Source organism: Brienomyrus brachyistius, chromosome 14 (assembly GCF_023856365.1).
Source record: "Brienomyrus brachyistius isolate T26 chromosome 14, BBRACH_0.4, whole genome shotgun sequence".
Classification (NCBI taxonomy): domain Eukaryota; kingdom Metazoa; phylum Chordata; class Actinopteri; order Osteoglossiformes; family Mormyridae; genus Brienomyrus; species Brienomyrus brachyistius.
This window is the reverse complement of record NC_064546.1, coordinates 22,716,913-22,737,227: the sequence shown is the minus strand read 5'-3', so window position 1 is coordinate 22,737,227 and position 20,315 is coordinate 22,716,913. Positions and strand designations below refer to the sequence as shown.

The 20,315-nt window shown below is 50.8% G+C and overlaps 2 protein-coding genes and 1 long non-coding RNA gene across 5 annotated transcripts; all 3 read left to right on the top strand.

Moving 5' to 3' along the window:
- Positions 1-3,848: 3,848 nt before the first annotated feature.
- LOC125707830 (uncharacterized) lies at positions 3,849-5,053 on the top strand. Its single transcript, XR_007382381.1, has 3 exons — positions 3,849-4,580; positions 4,682-4,875; positions 4,987-5,053. It is a non-coding gene; the product is annotated as an uncharacterized LOC125707830 (long non-coding RNA).
- A 390-nt stretch (positions 5,054-5,443) lies between these two features.
- Positions 5,444-10,295, top strand: nt5c1ba (5'-nucleotidase, cytosolic IB a). 2 transcript variants are annotated; one of them, XM_048975179.1, is made up of 6 exons: positions 5,444-6,990; positions 7,132-7,299; positions 7,487-7,616; positions 7,996-8,118; positions 8,342-8,526; positions 8,818-10,295. In XM_048975179.1, the coding sequence occupies exons 1-6, from the start codon at positions 6,877-6,879 to the stop codon at positions 9,217-9,219; spliced, it is 1,122 nt and encodes a 373-aa protein (XP_048831136.1). In that variant the 5' UTR covers positions 5,444-6,876; the 3' UTR covers positions 9,220-10,295. The 2 variants fall into 2 exon arrangements, with proteins under 2 accessions (XP_048831136.1, XP_048831135.1); XM_048975178.1 differs by having other exon boundaries at positions 5,444-7,299.
- A 344-nt stretch (positions 10,296-10,639) lies between these two features.
- On the top strand, positions 10,640-13,221 carry rdh14a (retinol dehydrogenase 14a). 2 transcript variants are annotated; one of them, XM_048975181.1, is made up of 2 exons: positions 10,640-10,949; positions 12,180-13,221. In XM_048975181.1, the coding sequence occupies exons 1-2, from the start codon at positions 10,770-10,772 to the stop codon at positions 12,795-12,797; spliced, it is 798 nt and encodes a 265-aa protein (XP_048831138.1). In that variant the 5' UTR covers positions 10,640-10,769; the 3' UTR covers positions 12,798-13,221. The 2 variants fall into 2 exon arrangements, with proteins under 2 accessions (XP_048831138.1, XP_048831137.1); XM_048975180.1 differs by having other exon boundaries at positions 10,640-11,012.
- The last annotated feature ends 7,094 nt before the right edge of the window (positions 13,222-20,315 follow it).

Genomic DNA, 20,315 nt, shown 5'->3' with positions numbered 1-20,315 from the left:
CTATGGATACAAATATATTGACCTGAACTTGAACCTGATTTTCTGGGTCTCTTCAGTGTGGTAGGTGGCACTTATTGGAAAACGCTGACATGTTCTCCCTCTATAAAGTGATTACTGTGCAGTTCTAGCTTCTACGTTGCTAAATCAGTAGCGCCTGTCGCAGGCAGTGTGGTGGTTAAGGATGCAGGCTTTGCACTCTAGAAGTTGTTGGTTCGAGTCCCAGGAGGATACAGATAACTCTCCCTCAGTTATGGGAGTCAAAGCAGCAGCTCTGTTTCTCAGCTTTGTATTGCAGCTGTTACCCTGTGTTACTCTGTATCCTCCCCTTGTGTACCTCCGTGTACTCCCCAGTGTCACCCCATGTTCTCTCCCCATGTTGTTCTGTGTTCTCCCCCATGTTGATCCCTGTGTCCCTTATATTCTTCCTGTCACTCCGTGAGCTCCCAGTGTTCTTCCTGTCCCTCCGTGTTCTTCCTGTCACTCCGTGAGCTCCCAGTGTTCTTCCTGTCCCTCCGGGTTCCTCCTGTCACTCCGTGTTCTTCTTGCCCCTCCGTGTTCTTCCTGTCACTCCGTGTTCTTCCTGTCACTCCGTGTTCTTCTTGCCCCTCCATGTTCTTCTTGCCCCTCCGTGTTCTTCCTGTCACTCCGTGTTCTTCCTGTCACTCCGTGTTCTTCTTGCCCCTCCGTGCTCTTCCTGTCACTCCGTGTTCTTCCTGTCACTCCGTGTTCTTCCTGTCACTCCGTCTGCTCCCCATGTCCCTCCGTGTTCTTCCTGTCACTCCGTGTTCTTCCTGTCACTCCATGTGCTCCCCGTGTCTTTCCATGTTCTTCCTGTTGCTCTGTGTGCTCCCCATGTCCCTCGGTGGACTTCTCTTGTATCTCCGTGTGCTCACTATGTTCTTCCCATGTTACTCTATGTGCTCCCTCTGGCTGACCTCCCCCCGCTGGGTCCCCATGCTGGATGTGAAGCTACTCACATTACTGTCTGCACTGCGGCCGAGATTGCAATCATGAGAAAACATGGGATCTCAGCCGGCAAGATGGGCTGCCTTCCCTCTCACTCCGATGGCAGCGAGTGTAGGTTAGATCACTGGTTTGGCTGCTGCTGCTACACTGAGGTGCCCTGGGAACCTTTACAATGCGGTTAAACATGCTCTGTAGACTCAAACCTTGCTCCATCATTCATTAACAAGTAAACGATTAAGTAATGCAGCAGCTCATTACCACAGTGAGTACAATTTAGGCCACGCTAAGAAAAGGTAAATAAATAAACATTTTTAAGAAGCCCCCCTCTTTCTGTGCAAAGCGAACCTGTTCTGCTCGTGTTATGTCGTTTCTCAAGCTAGCCAAAGCTGAAAAAACACAGTCATGTTGACCTTGGAGCGGAGAAGCGCAGCGAAATCGCAGGTGTAATGTTACGTCAAGTGGAGGCGCTGTGCTGTTCAGGAGCATGGACACACACATACATAGAGACTGACACACGCTCACACACACACCCACACACACACAAAGAGACAGACCCCTCTCCTGGGTCACACTTGGTCCCAGCAAAAACCAGCCCTGCTTCACCAGAGCCACTGCACACAGTGAAGAGGTATGCTGACTGTTGGGGAGCACCCTCCACTGGCTCAAAATGGGGAGAGAGGGTTTATGTCAGGGACTGGAAACCTTTCAAAGGCTAAGTGGTTTAGACCTCTTTCGCTCGAATCCGGATTTACATCGGAATCGACCGTAAGCGCTAAGGTCGGAATTCCAGACCGATAGACACAGCAGCTGTGTTTCACTCCAAAGCCTGTTCTTAAAACTGAGCTGAAAAAAGGCATTTCAGGTGGGGGGGACACAGGGGGCCGCGATCCGTCACTGGCCACTGCTGGGCTGTTTACATATCCCTGGAATAATTACAGAGTGATAGATGGGGGGGGGGAGTGTAGGGGGCAGTGCGGTGAGGTCTGCATGCTGCCTCCGCCTCCTGATGAATTATCCCACTCAATTATGCTCCTAATTACTGCTCACCATGATGCAATGCGGCGGCTCTCCACCCTGCGGCACAGTTGTGCTCCCCCCCCCACAATGATGCAGTGCGGCGGATCTCCACCCTGTGTCCTGCAGCACAGCAGTGCCCCCCATCCGCCCCTCCCTGAGCATGGATCCCCAGGGTGACCCTCTGACTGGTCCCTGTGAAAGCGGTGAGCAATGGCCATAAGTTGTGTTGTTTGCCTAAATGTGATGTCCCTCCCTAGTGAAGAGCTGCGTGAAAGATCTCAAAGTCTTGATGAAAATTCTTTTAAGCCCCGCTCCTTGTCTCCCCCTGAGCAGATTTCTGAAAAACCACCAAGAGCGTTTACGAGTTTGTCTGTGGAGAAATTGTGTGGAGCGCTTACGGAGCGTTTCTGTGGAGCGTTTTTGGAGCTCTTGTGTGGAGCGTTTATGGAGCGTTTCTGTGCTGCGTTTACGGAGCACTTGTGTGGAGCGTTTACGGAGCGCTTGTGTGGAGCGTTTATGGGACACTTGTGTGAAGCATTTACGGGGCGCTTGTGTGGAGCGTTTACGGAGCGCTTGTGTGGAGCGTTTACGGGACACTTGTGTGGAGCGTTTACGGAGCGTTTGTGCGGAGCGTTTATGGAGCGCTTGTGTGGAGCGTTTACGGGACACTTGTGTGGAGCGTTTACGGGACACTTGTGTGGAGCGTTTACGGAGCGTTTGTGCGGAGCGTTTACGGAGCGCTTGTGTGGAGCGTTTATGGAGCGTTTCTGTGGAGCGTTTACGGAGCACTTGTGTGGAGCGTTTACGGGGCGCTTGTGTGGAGCGTTTACGGGGCGCTTGTGTGGAGCGTTTATGGAGCGTTTCTGTGGAGCGTTTACGGAGCGCTTGTGTGGAGCGTTTACGGGGCTCTTGTGTGGAGCGTTTACGGGGCTCTTGTGTGGAGCGTTTACGGGATGCTTGTGTGGAGCGTTTACGGAGCGCTTGTGTGGAGCGTTTACGGGACGCTTGTGTGGAGCGTTTACGGGACGCTTGTGTGGAGCGTTTACGGAGCGCTTGTGTGGAGCGTTTACGGGACGCTTGTAGGGAGCGTTTACGGGACGCTTGTGTGGAGCGTTTACGGGACGCTTGTAGGGATCGTTTACGGGACGCTTGTGTGGAGCGTTTACGGGACGCTTGTGTGAAGCGTTTACGGGGCTCTTGTAGGGAGCGTTTACGGGACGCTTGTGTGGAGCGTTTACGGGACGCTTGTGTGGAGCGTTTACGGGGCTCTTGTGTGGAGCGTTTACGGGGCTCTTGTGTGGAGCGTTTACGGAGCGCTTGTGTGGAGCGTTTACGGAGCGCTTGTGTGGAGCGTTTCTTTCTCGGTAAGGCAAGTAAATCCAGCCAAAGTCTGTAAATGCCTACTGCTGCTCTCAGATGACTTGTTTTTCAAACAGGTTTGGTAAGAAAGCACCTGTCGACATCAGGAAGAGCCCCCCCGGACCAAAAATCACTGAGCAGCGTCTGATCAAGAGCACGACACTGCGTCTGGGGAAGGTGCAGAGCGCGAGCTGTGACAGGCAGTAACCCCCACCCACTTTAGTTACGACATGTGTGCATCCCAGCCAGCATGGTGCAAAGGTGAGCTCACATCACATACGGAGCACAGCGCCCCCTGGCTGCAGGCGTGAGGCAGAGGTCACTGGGCTTTAAGTTTCCCAAGGAGCTGCTCTTCAGAGGATTACTTCATCCCACCCCCCACATCCAGCCTTCCCTGCTGTCATCGCTCCCCCCCCCCCCCCTTCACACTGTAATAGCCCTTGGCTGACGGATCAGTGGCCCCCACTACACACACCTCGGGCCCCAGGGACTTGCCAGAGGTTTCGTAACTTTCGTCAAAAAAAAAGCAGGAAAATATGAATCTGGCCGCAAGCGACCAAAGTCATGCAGAGGACCGTTACCATGGTGACCCTTCAGCTTCTGGGGGATGGGCGATGTTTCTCGACCCGGGTTCCGTAACACTAGGAGCCGTTGATTGAGAGCGACCTGCGAGCCTTTCAGGGCCATCAGCCCCGCTGTGGAAGATTAGGGCCCCAGTCGGACCCCCGAGGAGCCCAGGCAGATGGGGGTTGGCGGTCCGGTGGGGGGATGGAGCAGTGGGTGTGGGGTCCCCTCTCAGTCAGGCCAGCTGCATTGCTGCACTCACACTGCTCAAATCTACCGTGCCCCCCCCCCCCCCATTAATCACGACGCCAGCGAACGACAGTGGCCTGGAATGGGCCTTGTCATCCAGCTCGTACATTAAGGACCCAGAAAATGTGTGTTTGATTAGCAGGATGAGAGATCGCTGTTTAATTGCTTTTTTTAATGTGGGGGGGGGCAGAGGCTATCACCGGGGTTTAATGGCAGATTGCTGAATTTGTGCCCCATAATTAGCCATGTGTTTTAGAAAGTATCAAATACTGGTGTCGGCTTGTTAATGGATGCAACCAAGTCACAGGTGAAGGTGGGGAATCGATCGACCGATGCGGGAAAATTGGGCCGGGGGGGGTTGGTGTGCCCTCAGGAAGTCACAGTGACTGTGATTCATCAGCACGGCAAACCCCACTGGGTCAAAGGTCAGTGCAGGCTCTCGCAACAAACTATTCGCCAGCTAGATGGGCCTTAAACAGCCTTGGGACTTGCTAACTGGTGGTTATGTTTGTTTCCTTTATCACAGCCCGGACTGTCACAGGCCAGCTCACCGACGCACTCCTGAACACGACATCTGAGGCGTTTGCTGGGTCCGAACCAGCCAACATCACTCGGGTCTGACCGTCGATGCGTGACACGGGTTCTGATGCTGTCTCTGGCAGAGCAGCGGCCGGCCACTGCGATGAGTCGCTCCATTATTCATGCGAAGTAAAATAAACGGTGGGGGCTATTTCTGCATGCAAGGGAGCCAGAGCTGTTACATTAAATCACGTAAATCACAACGTGCTGAAAGAAATCCTCAGCCTCTGTTTTCGTGTGAACCATCCCCAGGTGACCGGGGCGATTATGTCACCGTTGACGAGGAGCCTGAGAATGGACAGGAGTTTTAAGGTCCGGAAGGAGAGAGCGCGCATGTGTGTGCCGATGAAGAGGCATTGCTGAAAAACACCTTCCCTTCCATCGCAACGACATAAGCCAGACGTGTGAGTCTGTGGTCACAATCAGGGAGCTGGAGAAAAGGAAACCCTGTAGCAGCAGTCCCTTAGAGTGTGACTCTAAGCTAGACCTCATCACGGGAGCACGGCCTTATGGGAAACGACATGTCAGATATGCCCCGGGTACCAAACTGTGGAAACGACAGCATGACCGGTGAAGCGCTATATATTTAACTTGGCCACCGGGGGTCTCTAAGTGTTTCGTTTATTTTTCTTAGAGCTTGGAAGCGAGAGGTAAAAGAAGGAGGGTGGGGAGTAAAGTAGGCCGGGGGGGGGGGTCTTCGGCAGCTACGGTTACGAAGGAATACCACGCCGCGGACTGTGCAAATAAACTGCGCCGAAACGGGTCTGATTCAGGGCTTAATTAAAAGCACCTCGCCTGAGCTTAGCCCCCATCAGTGTGCAGCACCTCAGGCTGCCAGTGCGTGGGAACATGTACCCATTAAATCGTTTACATCCTATAAAGTTGCGGCGGTTAAGTATATTAAAACACGAAGGAGTAAATTCGGAAATAATTCACGGCATAGCCTATGGGAGCTAATGTCTGCGCGGTGTTTTTATTTTAGTTTTGTGCTAATTCGCCAAATCAAAAGTGTTGACATTAAAACTCAGTTCCTGATACGCTAGACACGGCAGACCTTTAAAATAAAAATGACATATTATTTAGTTAAGAATCTGGGGGTGGAGGGGCCGTTTGTTAACATACCGTCTCAGTAATTAAAAAAATACAAATAGTAAAATTTAAAAGGACAGTTAGTATTTGCGCGGCACTGGACCTTCTCTTGCAGTGCGTTGTGAAATGGGCAGGTGGGCTCGCTCTCTTTTCACTTGGCCCTGTAGTGTTTTATTTGGTTCACGTTTGAGCCCCGAAGTCCCAGTCAGCAGCCAAGGCATCGCACAGGGCTCCTCCAGACCAGAGTGATTTTCTGCTCCCAGCATCCAGCCTGTTCATGGTCCTGGGCTCGGGCCTCCTGATTCTTTGTTCCCCGTGGATGCTGTGTCCATAGGAAGGGAGGAGCTGGGGGATTCAGGCCAAATCAACACAATGGGAAGCTGAAAACACCGCTGATAGCCATCTACTGTACACTGACCCAGTGTGCGGCATCTAAGCCATCAGAAGATGCCATGGAGCAAACTGCAGCTGGACCTTATCCGCTGGTTCCATGTTCATTTCTGGAGGACTGGCCTCCATTATTCGCCAGTAGATCTGCCAGTACAGCTACTGGTAAAATACCAATTCCAAACCAAAACAGTACCTCTGCTGTCCAAAAACCATTTTAAATCAGCTGAAATATTTCATAGACAATACTAGCGGGAACTTAACGGGGCATAAAGCATTGACTTTGTAAGTGCCAGGTGACAAAAAAGCTCTTCGACATCTCGAAAAGGGCTAAAACACACACACACACTGTGTCGCTATCACAGCAAGAAATTGCAATTGCACGATATCAATACCAGTTCTAGGAAATGAGCAAAAGTAAACTTATTTTAATTCCAAATGTATTTATTCATGATAATGTGTTTTAAATGTTTTCTTTTTATTGGGAAAAACTGGAGCGTGATGGGTCATGCTGGGTAGCGTCACGGGGGGAGGCGTCGCGCGGCCGAACCGGGCGCTGTCACTCCGCGCGTGTCACCACCCTCCGCCGCCGGACCCACATCAGGTCGCGCCTTGTGTCCTGCCTGCGTTTCTCTGCGTTTTGCGACTTTGCCTTAAGGTCTCGGTATGAACAGCAATATGCATGAAACGGTAGCAAAGCAGGCGGAGGTGGCTAATGAAAAGGGAGACGGCGACAGGGGATTATACGACAACTTCAAAACCACCAAGAAGCTGCGACCGGTGAGCGTTGCTCTTTATTTCTGTTATTATAATGTTGGTACAGTGAACAAACGCGCATCTATGTGCATTAGTCGCAAACTACATGCATGCAGAATTGTTCGCATATGGGCTATCCTGACTAATACGGTGATGTGCCCGCAGCCCAAAGCCCAAGACGCGGTGACCATCGCGGTTTCCTCTCGGACGCTGTTTAACATGGCGCAGGAGAACCGCATATACGAGCAGGAGGGGCTGGAGAAGTATGTCGCCTACCAGCAGGAGCACGAAGAGGAGCCCCTGACGCCCGGCGCAGCTTTTCCCTTCGTCAAGGTGTCACCATGATCCGTAACTCGCTTATAATATTTTCAGTATCACTGCACGTGACACATGTAGTGTCACGTGCAGTGCTACCTGAGCTGGTCGTTTTGGAGGTACCCACTGCACTTACTGGAATTTCAGTGCTCATACTGGCCAGGTGTTTAACTGATCTGTGTGTGTGTGTGTGTGTGGCTGGCAGGCTCTGATGACGGTAAACGCCCGCCTACGTGACCTCTACCCAGAAAGCGACGAGATGTTCGATATTGTCCTGGTGACAAACAACCACGCCCAGGTCGGAGTTCGCCTGATCAACAGCATCAACTACTATGGTGAGTAAGTGAAAGTACAGCGCAGAAAAATACTCAGCAAGTGAAGAAGACGCTGAGAGACAGTGTCCCCAAGTTACGTTACATTTCATCCCATCCAATCCATAATCTAAGTTTTAATACAATCTCTGTTTAATATCCAGTCTTGGATAGTCACACATGGACACTAAACACTTTAAAATAAACTCTAAATATTTAAAAATATGGTGCACTGAAGCATTATGCAGACTCGCTGTAGGGCTGGTTATAAGGGGGTTATAAGTACAACTATAATTGATAGATGGTGACATTTCAGTGGCAAAGTGGTTTAAGAGCTCCGCTCAACCAGTGCTCAGTTTAGTCAGTAATTTTGGAAATTTCACTCCCTCAATTCTCTCTTCAGATCTGACCATTGAGCGGTTCTGCATGACTGGTGGACAGAGTCCAATCGGATACCTGACAGCATATATGACAGACCTGTACCTGTCCAAGGATTCCAAAAAAGTTCAGGGGGCGATCGAGGCAGGTAGCGGCTAACGCACGTGAGGAGGTCGGCCTTTCAGGCTTTATGTACCACCTGTGACCCCCCCCCCCCCCATCCTCACTTTCTGCTGCTGTTACCTTTAGCTGGTGGGACTGATTCTCCATGTATGAAATGAGTTACAGGTGTGGTGTGCCCATTCAAACTGAGTGTTGGAAGTGGCCGACAGGTGATCATATATGGGTAACGCAGTGTCCCACCCCCCAAGGGATTGCAGCAGCCACCATGTTCACGCTGGAGAGCGATAACAAGCTGAATGACAGCCAGCTGCGCGTGGCCTTCGATGGAGACGCCGTCCTGTTCTCTGACGAATCCGAGATCATCATGAAGACGCAGGGACTCGACAGCTTCTTCGAGCACGAGAAGCAGTTTGAGAACAAGCCTCTGGCACAGGTCAGCTTTGCTACGTGACGTCTGCATGAACATGGTACCTCCTAACCTATATTTAGATACATAGTGTTTCTCCTTCCTGACTTTCCTTCCACTCAAATCGTTTCCACTTTGAAAGTGACCAATTTAGACAGACCTGCTCTCACGTCCTGCACCTACTGGGTGAACTTCTAAAGAACTTCCACACTTTGAGCAAGCGTGCTGTGAACAGTGCTTTAACCTCAGAATGTTGGGAGCTGTTGTAAAACAGGCCCCGGACCTCAGCGCAGTCCAAGCCCTGTCCTGTCTCCTCAGGGTCCATTGAAGTGCTTCTTGGAGGCCCTGGGAAAGCTCCAGAGGAAGTTCTATAGCAAGGATGAGCGCATGGACTGTCCCATTCGCACCTATTTGGTGACAGCGCGGAGCGCGGCCAGCGCAGGGGCCCGGGTCCTGAAGACCCTGCGCAGCTGGGGCCTGGAGGTGGACGAGGCCCTCTTCTTGGCCGGGGCGCCCAAGGGCCCGCTCCTACAGAAGATCCGGCCACACATTTTCTTTGATGATCAGATGTTCCACATCGAGGGAGCTCAGAAGCTGGGCACCATCGCCGCCCACGTGCCTTATGGGATTGGACAGAAATACCACAGGGGGCAGCCTTACAACCAAGCGCCCCGAGTCACTAGGGACCCGGATGCAGCCTTTCAGCCATGTGTCCAGTAGAGGCAACAGTCAGTTTGGACACACGTTGGTGTTTCCTGCCCTTCTGATCTGAGAACCTTTCTGTGATTTAAATCAATTGTTTAAATAACCAAATTAGTTAGTATTTAAGAGTGAAAAATTACCTCTCCTGTCTAAAACAAAGTTTTTTATTATTATTATTATTATTAATGACCAATATCCTGCTGATTGTTAGTATCAGTTAGCTGGTGCTGTTTAGTGGAGGCATTAACTAAAATCAAGTAATGCATGAGCTAAATAGTATGATGTAAGTAATGATGTGAATGAGTACGCGGGACAGCGCTTGCGACCGGCGCACCTCGAGGACAGTGACGTGTTCGCTCAATCTCCCGGACACTTTAACTACCTCTTATGTAGCTGTTTACTAAAGAGTAAAATTGTAAGACCGTTCCACTGTATTTTTAGGGAAATACCGATACGTTTTACATGCAGAGAGAAAAAAATGTGGTTCAGGTATTTCCTTTGGAAGAGTAAGAATGTGAATTTCTGAGTGTATTAGCTTATATGCACTTTTAAACAATATTTCTCTGGGAACACTGTGGTTAACCGTTAACCAGTTAGTCACTGCTAATACAGTAAATGAAATACAATATTGGCATTATACTTTTTAGGCAACATGTTTATAAAACTGTTCTGTTGTGTCAATTTTTCCAGAATTGCATAGTAATTTTTACAAGTGTATTACATTACACTTAGGGCATACATACTGTAATGCTACAACTGTGCTCACGCGAGTCATTCCCGGCTGGCTGATCGCGATATAATTTGCTGTCCAGGTAATTTCGGAAAATATGTCGTCGCGTTTGTCGCCAGCTTTATTGCTATCCAGTACAGGGAATGTTTTCAACAATCAAAATATGCGTTAAGTATCTAAAGATCTGGTTCATTTGACACGGGGTGCAAGTTGGACTGTTTTAACTCCCTGGACCAATTCCCTTTGATTTGTCTGTTTACATATATCTGTAATCTGTCTGGAGTTGGTGTGTGTAATGTTTTTCTTTCATGTCTGTGAACCGCCTGACGTACAAAGATTTAAAAATAAATTTTAATATATTTAACTCTTCCCGTTTCTTTATGTGTTTATCCGCACACGTCTTGAATATGTCGACAACTTAATTATTAGATTGTATTACAATAATAAGAACTATTCGTTTGCTCTAACTGCCTGAAAACCTTCGTGGGGCAGATGTATCATAATATGTTACCGAATTGTTTTATAGGTAATTCCGTTTCCTTCGGTCTCTCATTAAAGCGGGGAATCTGACTTCACGACTCCCTTCAATTCCGAGCGCGCTCACAGTATTTTAATTGCTAATACAGCTACCGTACGCACACGCGCATGTGCAGTAGATGCATCGCGACTTCGAAAGGCTTTCTGGGTATCGAAGTGTTTGTTGTAAGTCCCCCACGGCGTTCTATTGCTAAAGACGTAGCTGTTTCGCTTTGATGTCCGCCGCGGTATTTGCGGCCACCGAGCCGGGCGGCAGGCTGCTGTTTTTTGACGGACACTCTCCAACAGCTCTCACGTCGAGATGATGCGCGGAAAAACCGTAATAATCACCGGAGCCAACAGCGGCATCGGTCGGGCGACGGCGACCGAGCTGCTGAGAATGCAGGCCCGAGTGATCATGGCGTGCCGGGACTGGCAGAGGGCCGAGGAGGCGGCGCGGGACATGCAAAGGGAGGCCGGGCCGGATGGGGGGCAGCTGGTGGTGAGACAGCTGGATCTGGCCTCTCTCGAGTCGGTGCGGCGTTTCTGCGCGGAGATCAGTAAGGTGCGGTGCTGCACACGTGCAGAAAGCGGAATGCAGGCGTTTGTAGCTGGTCCCGCAGATGCACCGATTCCTGCCCTTCTGCGCTTTTAACACTTACGTGTAACCTGCGATCATTTCATACGGCGTACGTAATGGAGCATAAATGCCGGCGAAGCGCCCCAACGCGCATTATTCCAGCTATAGTACCGAACATTCGAAGCATTTAGTGAAACCTCTCGATCATATCGCTCACTGAACGTTGGCATTCACGAGTGCCTTGTGTTTGTAATGTTTTACCTGCGGTTTCAGCGCCGCATTTTGCGGTCGCCACTACCTGTGATAAAGGAAGATATGGTGTATTCTGGAATAGAAACGGTTGGGGTCAGAAGGAGAAACTCCATCGCTCTCACCTACGGTGTCCCCCGTGCACTTAACATCGCCCGGAAACCACACATTCATTCCATAATGCATAAAAGGTTGTTTTATTAGTAATTTATTACACACATAAATCCCCAGTCATTATTTTTCTGCCCTTTTCAAGTCGGGCCCAGCATAATGTCAGACGGGAAGCCCACAAGCCTGACGCCGGTTTCCAGGGACTCGTAAAATGTCGGTTAGTGTTGTGTGGGTTTTTTTTACTCTCTGGAGTCCCCACAAGCCAGTGAAACATGGCGGCCTCACCACTCGCCACTATTAATCAAAAAAAGGGGGAGAGTAAAATCTGTACAGGCTGATACGCACAGCCCCGCTGTTGTGCTTGGAGACGGAGTCGTTCCCACAGCTTTTCTAGGCCAGGCAGGTCCTCAAAAGGGCCACACTGCAGCCAAAACGACCAGAGGTGTTGAGTGGCTCGTGTGTGGTTTCGACGAGCCTCTATCCAAAGTGCTTAACCCGCTCGAGCACGCCTCGCCCACCGGGGGCTGGGCAGGCTGCGTCGCAAGTCCACGGTCTGTTTTTTATTTTATTCGGGATGTTTCGAAATAATCTGATTCGCTCAACCTTCCCAACCCAAAATGGGATGCCTGCGTAAACAAGTCCCCCGTATCTGGAGGATTTGGGGTCCCTCCCACATCCACTCCGTAGTGGAATTTTTGATCGCTGTCAGATTTTTCAGTTTGCTTTATTTTGAATTCTCTTGAACTCGCCCGACAGCCTGGTAACCGCGCCTGTGTCGTCATTCTCTCACAGGAGGAGGCCCGGGTTGACGTGCTGATCAACAACGCCGGGGTCTACCAATGCCCCTACACCAAGACCGAGGACGGCTTCGAGATGCAGTTCGGCGTCAACCACCTGGGCCACTTCCTGCTCTCGGTGCTCCTGCTGGACCTGCTGAAGAAGTCGGCACCCAGCCGCATCATCGTTGTCTCCTCCAAGCTGTACAAGGGCGGTGAGATCAACTTCGAGGACCTGAACAGCGAGGGCAGGTACGATCGGGCCTTTGCCTACAGCCGCAGCAAGCTGGCCAACCTGCTCTTCACGGTGGAGCTGGCCAAGAGGCTGGAGGATACGGGGGTGACCGTCAACGCTCTGACGCCGGGCATCGTCCGCACCAACCTGGGCAGGCATGTCAGCGTGCCTCTGCTGGCCAGGCCCCTGCTCAAGCTAGCCTCCCTGGTCTTCTTCAAGTCTCCCCTGGAAGGCGCCCAGACCTCCGTCTACCTGGCCTGCTCCCCTGACGTGGAGGGCGTCCAGGGCAAGTGTTTCGCTGACTGCAGAGAGCAGGACCTGCTGCCCAAGGCGACCGACGAGGATCTGGCCGGCAAGCTGTGGGACATCAGTGAGGTTATGGTTGGCCTGACTCAGTGAGGTCCCTCTGTGCTGGAGGCGTTCACTGGCTTGCGAGTGAAGCACTGCCTTTTATCACAGGAGGTCACACTCGCCGTTTGTGTTATGAAGTGAAAAGCTTGCTGGTAATTGTGTTCTGAAATCCGTGCTTTGACAGCTCCTGCTGACTCGCTTTACACTCTAACAGCGCGGTGACCTCTCCAGAGAGCCTAAGCAGCCCGACGCGGCCGGCAGGGGAAAGGCCGTCACGTCGCCCATTAGGAATGAAGCTTTTTTTCAGTGTTGGCCGTTGAAACGGCTTGAATTGATGGCGGTTGTCAAATGTGCTCTTGAAATAGCAACTTGCACGCTGATGTCACTTTTGAGGTGAGTGGTCGGTGAATTGCGTTTAAATGTTAATATGCATTGGTTTTTATTTGCACAAATAAACGTGATTTTTATGTTTTCACATGCTCTGTGTCGACTGTATGCACACAGCTGACGTGTGTGACCTTTGACCTTTGGTTCTGGGTGTGGTTGCTGTAGTTCTTTTAGATGTCGTCTTTGTAGTTCCTTCTAGATGTGGCAGGGGGCACCAAAGGGCAGATAAGTCTACCTGGGCCTTACAAGCTGCACCTCGAGATGTTTTCCAGTTCGTCTGATTAGGGTGACTGGAAGCCAGAAGTTATCCTGGGATGAAGAGGATGCTGGGGAGGGAACTGCCAGTGCAGGGAGGTCAGATTCGGAGCACATAGGCCATGCTGGATCTCTATACCCAGGACCCCGGTAAACACCGGGCCCGGCCTCGCCCCCACCCCGGGAAAAGAGGGACAATCTGTCAAGTCGGCAGCGCCTGAGTGTTCATGCTAAAGTCTGCCTAGGGCCCCCAGAAACATTTATGCCTCCCTGCCTATCGATTTGACTGTTTTTTCTTCTGGTTTCTTATTTGGGGTGGGGGGTGGGACCTCCCCGTGCAGCCAGCCGCTTGCCATTAGCCGTCAGCAGCGTTTAATCGCATTAAACTCGGTGGTTTGTTTCCTCCGAATGGATGAGAAACAGCTCAGTCCGTGTATCTGCCCGCCAGCTTTTAGCGTCCGTCAGGAAGGGAGTTGCTGTTTGCACAAACAAGAAGCGAGAACGGCAGCCCCCTGTCCGGGGGACTCGGGCCTGTGGTGGTCTGTTTGTCCAGGATGATCGTCCAAAGTGGGGGGGGGGGGGCGACAGCAAGGTAGCGGCTTCCAGGAGGAGGAGAAATTTACGAGGCCGTCCCGGGGGGTGGCGAGCCCGCGTAGTCACGCCACCCGAAATTCCGGCAACCTTTTCCCAGGACTTACAGAAACATTTCAGCAGATTGCCAGAAAATGCATTCTTTTTTTCCTGCTGTTTTTCAGTGGTATCCAGTATTCACACATGGTACCGGTTAGGCGAATATAAATCTTTTCATGGTAAACGTGTGCGTTTTCCCAAAATCAAACGCATTACTCTCCGTGCAGTGCAGCAAGGAGCCCGACTCGGATGACGGCCGATAAAAGCATCTCCTGCCTGGAAGCCGGGCCGACGTGCACGATTTGATACTATTTTGATTTGCTATTATTTTTTAACCGTATCAGAATGCATTTTCTTTTCTAATATTTGTGTTTCCATTCTTAGGTTTCATATGGCAGCACCAGCTAGTCCAGTGTTTAAGGACTTGTGTTTGTTACCCGTAGGTTGGTGGGTTCAGCACCCAGGAGTTCTGCTATAAAACTCTGTAGCAAAGTATTCAGTGGCCCTCTCCAGCAGAACTGGTAAACACTGCACTGTTCAGGCAGGACACAAAATGTCAGTTCTTTTAAAGCTCTCCCTATGTTTCAGCCTGTGCAGGTAAACATAACTTGTGTGGTTCCTAAGGAAGCATCTATCTGTAAAAGCGGTCCTGAGTGAATCAGTCCATGAGCTCAACACAAAGACACTGATGGAGATAAGAACAGCGAAATTCTTCAGGCATGAATCCACGTTTCAAAACCAATATAACCACTTGGTTTTATTTAGCTTAATTTATACAGAAACTTTCTCAACAAAAACACTGACGCTCCCAGCTTCTTTGGGTAAAGTAAAACTTCTGTAAGATGTTGTTGTGTAGCATTATTCACATCATCTACAGATATCGTTCCCAGAAAATGGCCTGTTTGGCATGGGTGTGTGATGATGTCATATCTCCTTAGTGGTGATGCTGTCCGTGGAGGTTTGGGGAACCCGCTCTCCGATCTCTGCAGCCTGTTTTCAGACCAACCTTCCAGTGCTGGTAGTCTGCATAGAATTTGTAAAACAATCACAGACCAGGGCTCCCTGATTGTTGCAGCAAGAGGCATTTCTTGTAAAATGCTATTTGCATTTAATGAGATTTTCTCAAATTATCTCACAACTCGGTTCAGTTCATGAACTCCCCTGGATCCTGAGCGTTTAACTCTTTGCGTCTCATGATTTTCGGAGAAGAATCGCCGAATGCCGTATTACTTTGTCATCACTCGCGGTCACAGGAGTCGCGCCGCATTGTTGTGCTCCGGCTGCATCCTCGTTTCGTATACGAGTGGATCACTGCCTGCCTTACGGTAGTGTAATTATGTCCGTGTTTGTTTTTCAGAAAACGCACAAGCTAAGCTGCAGTTGCAGTAAAATCAGTTTGCCCTACGGTGTGAAGTAAAAGCTGCCCTTATGTTATAACATGTCGGGCAGAGCCGTAGCCTGCATCTGTAAAACACTGAGGTCACTTTGGCCTTCGTAAGCGTGTCCCCCGTAGCGGGTCGCGATCATCGGAGAACTTGACCGTGTCGTCAGTGGGGGGTACGGCCGCGATGTCTCCACACGCACCATGACGTGACCCCCCCCTTTTTCTTCCTGAGCCCGTGGAATGTTGAAGGCTGTAGAGCATCTCCCACCTACCCCGTGTTCATAGGGCCCCGTTATCCCGCAGATCAGCCTGCGGTCACCCCGGACCTCGCTGCTTCATTGTACCGTTTCAGTCTTCGGTCGATTAATGAGCATTTAGGCGGCCGGTGGAGGAGAGGGAGGCCTGAGTGCTGCAGGTTTTCCCTCAGAGACATTCCCCTCGTTTCACGTTCGCTGTTCAGCTCCGGGGTATGAGGTTCAGTTTGCTTTCAAACCGCTTTGCTGATCCGCTGCAATCAATGTAATGTCCAGGGTCACAGTGGTCAATGACATGTTTCTGAAGGCATCTGGTCTGGCAACAATAAATGCCACAGCGCTCCAATTTACAAAACTATTTCACAAGCCATTGCTTTGCCAGACACGAAGCAGGTCCAGCTCGAAACATTTGATGGTAGACATGATTATTTTAGATCTCACAATGCTGTCTTTTAAAACGTTTTTACAACAAGCAGTAACCTCTAAAAAGGTGGATGCAAATGAAAGAAAAGACTCCCAACATAGACTCTCTTCTTGAAACGTGCCTGTTTCAGAGCGATGTCATTACCGATATGGACCGAAGCAAGTATGAACGTCAGGAGAGCAGAGCGTGTCCCGTTGCGGGGTTGTGCGAAGTACGAAGTCCAGCTTGAAATGGCGTATTTCATAAACTGTTAACGATGTTGTGACAAAATGGGCAGAAATAAAGGGTTTATTGCCTGCCTGGTAATTCTATGAAGATTAACCCAGAACTTCACAGCATGGTAGTAGCCATTAGAAGCTGGGCGCACTGTGGTCATAAAGGGATGGACATGGTCAGCAGCGGCGCACAGGCAGGCTGTGGCATTTAAACGATGCCCAGTTGGTGGTAAAACATCTGAATGTCACAGCAGAAATCGAGACTCATCTGAGCAGGTAATGCTTTTCCCAGTCTTCCATTGTCCAGTCTGGTGAGCCAGTGCTCACTGTAGCCTCGACTTCCTGTTCTTGGCTGACAGGAGTGGCACCCGGTCTGGTCTTCTGCTGCTGTAGCCCATCTGCTCCAGGGTTCGAAATGCTCTTCTGCAAGCCTTGGTTGAGCTGCTGTTGCCTTTCTATCAGCATGAACCAGTCTGTCCATTCTTCTCCGCCCTTTGCCCTCAACACGGCATTTCCTCCTCTCAGAGAACTGCCTCTCACTGGACGCTTTTTCCTTTTCAGCCCTAGAGATGGTTGTGCGTGAAAATTCCAGCAGATCAGCAGTTTCTGAGACGCTCATACCGGCCCGTCTGGCACCAGCAGCCGTGCCACGTTCAAAGCCACTAAACTCACCTTTCCTCCCCGTACTGGTGTTTGAGGTGAACATTAGCTGAAGCTCCTGACCTGTATCAGCATGGTTTTACACGTTATGCTGCTCACATATGATTGGCTGACTAGATATTTGCTCCAACAAGCAGTTGAACAGGTATGAACACACATGTATAGTGTGTCCTTGTATAGAATCCTGTATATGCTGTCCATAGTGTGCACATCGTGCCCCAGCATGAGAAACTACTGCATTGACCAATTCTGGGTATGTCTGTAACTAATGATGACTTAATTACTGAAAGCCATTGTGATTGATGACGCCTGTTTTGAACTAAAGTTCCACCCACCAGCAGCATCAGTGAACAGTGTCGTCCGTCCGTCCGTCTTCCAGGTAAGTCCTGTGCTGCGTACCCGGCGCTCTGGTGAAGCACACTGATTCCGCGTCACAACCCTTTCTGCACCTATTCACCCAAACTGCCTGCTGTTCCATTACGTTTCGTGTCATCCAAGTTAATCCGGCCACCGTTGCCGAGGGTTGTCCACATGACTAATTAAACTCATTCCTTGTGATTTGTGTCTGAGTATTAATTACGGTTTTCGTGACTGATGAGCAGTCTGTGAGTCGGGTCGTTACACAAAGCAATTTTTTGCTTAGCTGGATAACTTAAGATAATGTCCATGACTACCTTAAGAAATGCGTGGTGATGTCCGCAGCCCTGACGGCAGGCGGGCTGGTGTCGGTGCGTTTTGTGCCATCCCGTCATAGTCTTGGATACCGCGGGCGTTCCCGGCCGTACTGCACACGCTCTGAGCTGCCGCAGTGCCGTGGTGTAAGAAAGGTCTGATGGTCTCGTTCCATGGGAGCGTGGTGTTCCAAAGCCGGGGGGGTGCAGTTCAGAGAGTGTCCATAATTCATCTGGGTTGCCTTTGTCCTTGCCAGTGTGCCCTCCACCCCCACCAGAGGGATTTGTTTGCTTTAACTGATCCCAATAGCCCATGTGCTGCTGTTGCAGTTTGCTCTTACTGTAAGACCCCCTCCCATCGCTCTCGATGGCGTAGCCCCTGCAGTATTCCACAAGGCTGCCCCAAAGGTGCCTGCAAACCCTCCTTAGCGTAGCCCTTAGCCTTGTCGTCCATGCCGGCGCTCAGAGTGGGTCGGCCCTTTGAGCTCTCTGCCTGGGGAGTGGAGCTGGTGTCGCGGCCCTTTTCTCAGCACGGCCGTGTCAGGGGAGGGGGGCTGGTCCCCGGGGTCTCGGCCGGGACGTTTTTATTTATTGTTAATATCACCTCCATGCTTGCTGTCACACCCGGCCTGGCTGCCCGGCGCCTGTAAAACGTCACCAGTCTAGGTGCTGTCAGGACCGGCTGGCCCGCGAGCCTCATGGTACATCTGCAGGAAGCTGGTCTTTTCCTCCTCGTGCCTCGTATGTCCCAAGGCTATAACTAGTGATGTGTTCAACACGCTGCCTTTCTGGGAGAATGCAGGGCTTTGCTGCAGAAGGTGATGCGTGCAATAAAGTGGCTTTTCACATGAATATCGGTAGTGATGCGGGTTTGGCATGTCGGCATGCAGCCCTGTGAATGGCTTGAGATATGGGTAGGAAAAGTTGTCATGGCATGAAGGTTTCTGTGGAACGTAGCTTTTTGCACAGAGGGTGGTGCATGGATTCCCTTCTCCGGCACTTTTAACGATGGGATTGGATTGTGGGTAATGTACAATGCGGCCAGGGGCTGCCGTGTTCACAGGCGGCTAAAGGCAGTAAAGGGGGGGAGGATCCCTGGTGGGCCAGAGCTGTGCCGTTGGTGGGTCATTAGGGGCGATGGGTTAAACTTTGTATCCGGGGGTGTGATTTGTTACATTTGAAAGGTGCCTTGTCCTTCGGCCCACAAGATGCCTGATTGGTCCTCAGGGTTCATGCTGCCAGTCATCTGGGATGGTCTGGGATCTGATTCCTATTAAATCCTACAGTGTTGGGTGTGTAGATCGCAGGCAGTGTGGTAACATCACTGCATTTCATGCTGAAGCTGGCCCTAAAACATTTGATTCTTCTGAATGTTAAATGTAATGCTGGCTATTTTAGAATCGCGCAGCTGGATTAGAACAATCGGTCCTGGTTTTAAGAAGCAACAAGTCCTAGAGCTTTGGCTCCCTCTAGTGGAGACTGTGAGTCTGCAGGAGCCTTCCGATTTTGTCCCAGAAGTGTGTCGGCGTTGCTTAAATCCTTCAGAGGCTCTGACGGTCACGTCGCTGAGATCAAAACTGCCGAAGTTTGAACAAAACCCCGCTACACTCTCCTCCGCGTCACCCCTTAAATCCTCCCACGCATATTCTCTCACCGGCTCTTTCCCTGTACATTCGCACTCCGCTACCTGTGCCCCCCCACTCCCCATACCTCCTCCTTTAATCCACGGAAAGATGGATGTCCCCACTGCACTCTGCCCCCCGGCGCGGCACATCTCTGAGAGCACTCCGTGTTCCCGTGACAGACGCTCCGCGATCCATCAGTCCCGTAATGGGACACGGGTTTTTAAAGCGGGAAACGCACCCGGCCGAGCTGAGCATGGGGGGCTGTGAGGAAGTTAATGTAATATACACACGCTGTCAGCGCGCTCTGTAAACAAGGCTGAGCGATGCCCCCCCGACTGACGCTCAGAGCTTCCGCTGTCTTGTGGTGTCCCACCGCAGCCCTCACCCCCGCACCCTGACCCCAGCCAGTATGCTCTCTATGTTCCCCCCTCCCCACGAGATGGGCCCTTTGGGGTTTCCTGATGTGTTTCTGATGATGATGAAATGTGCAAGACTCTCTAAGACTGATCCTTTTCTGTTCTTTTACTCTTCTTGTTGCTGTGGTTGCATCTGTAGCAACTGAATTAGCATCATCTCTCAAAAGCAAAGAGTTCTGGGTAAAATGAGTGTTCAGCTCTTGTGAATTTCACATTTCACTTCTGTTCAAGGGCCAAGAGGCGAGTTGGGTGCTGTTCGGAAAGTACGTTAAGCTATTTCTGTGGTGTGAATACCGTGCCTTCGGAATGTTGTGCTCGGGTCGATGTTCTTTTGAGGGGGGGCTTTCTTGCCTCCCCATGTCAGCTGACCTTTCTTTGTCCAGCTGGGGACCAGTTTGTTGAGGCAAGTGGCCCCACAGCAGAGAGCGGCTCCCCCCCACCGTGCCTGGAGGTGGACGAACCTACAGAATATATGGAGACCCTGGATGTGATTTAAGGAGCTGGGCTTTTGACCAGAGGGTCACAGGTTGGAGGTGCACATGCAGCGATGCTGCCCTGACCTTTACCACAGACCTTCATGCCGCCAGAAATCCCAGCTCTAAAGCCGGGTACAGATTAAATTAAAGGCTGTTTAAGTTGCTTAGT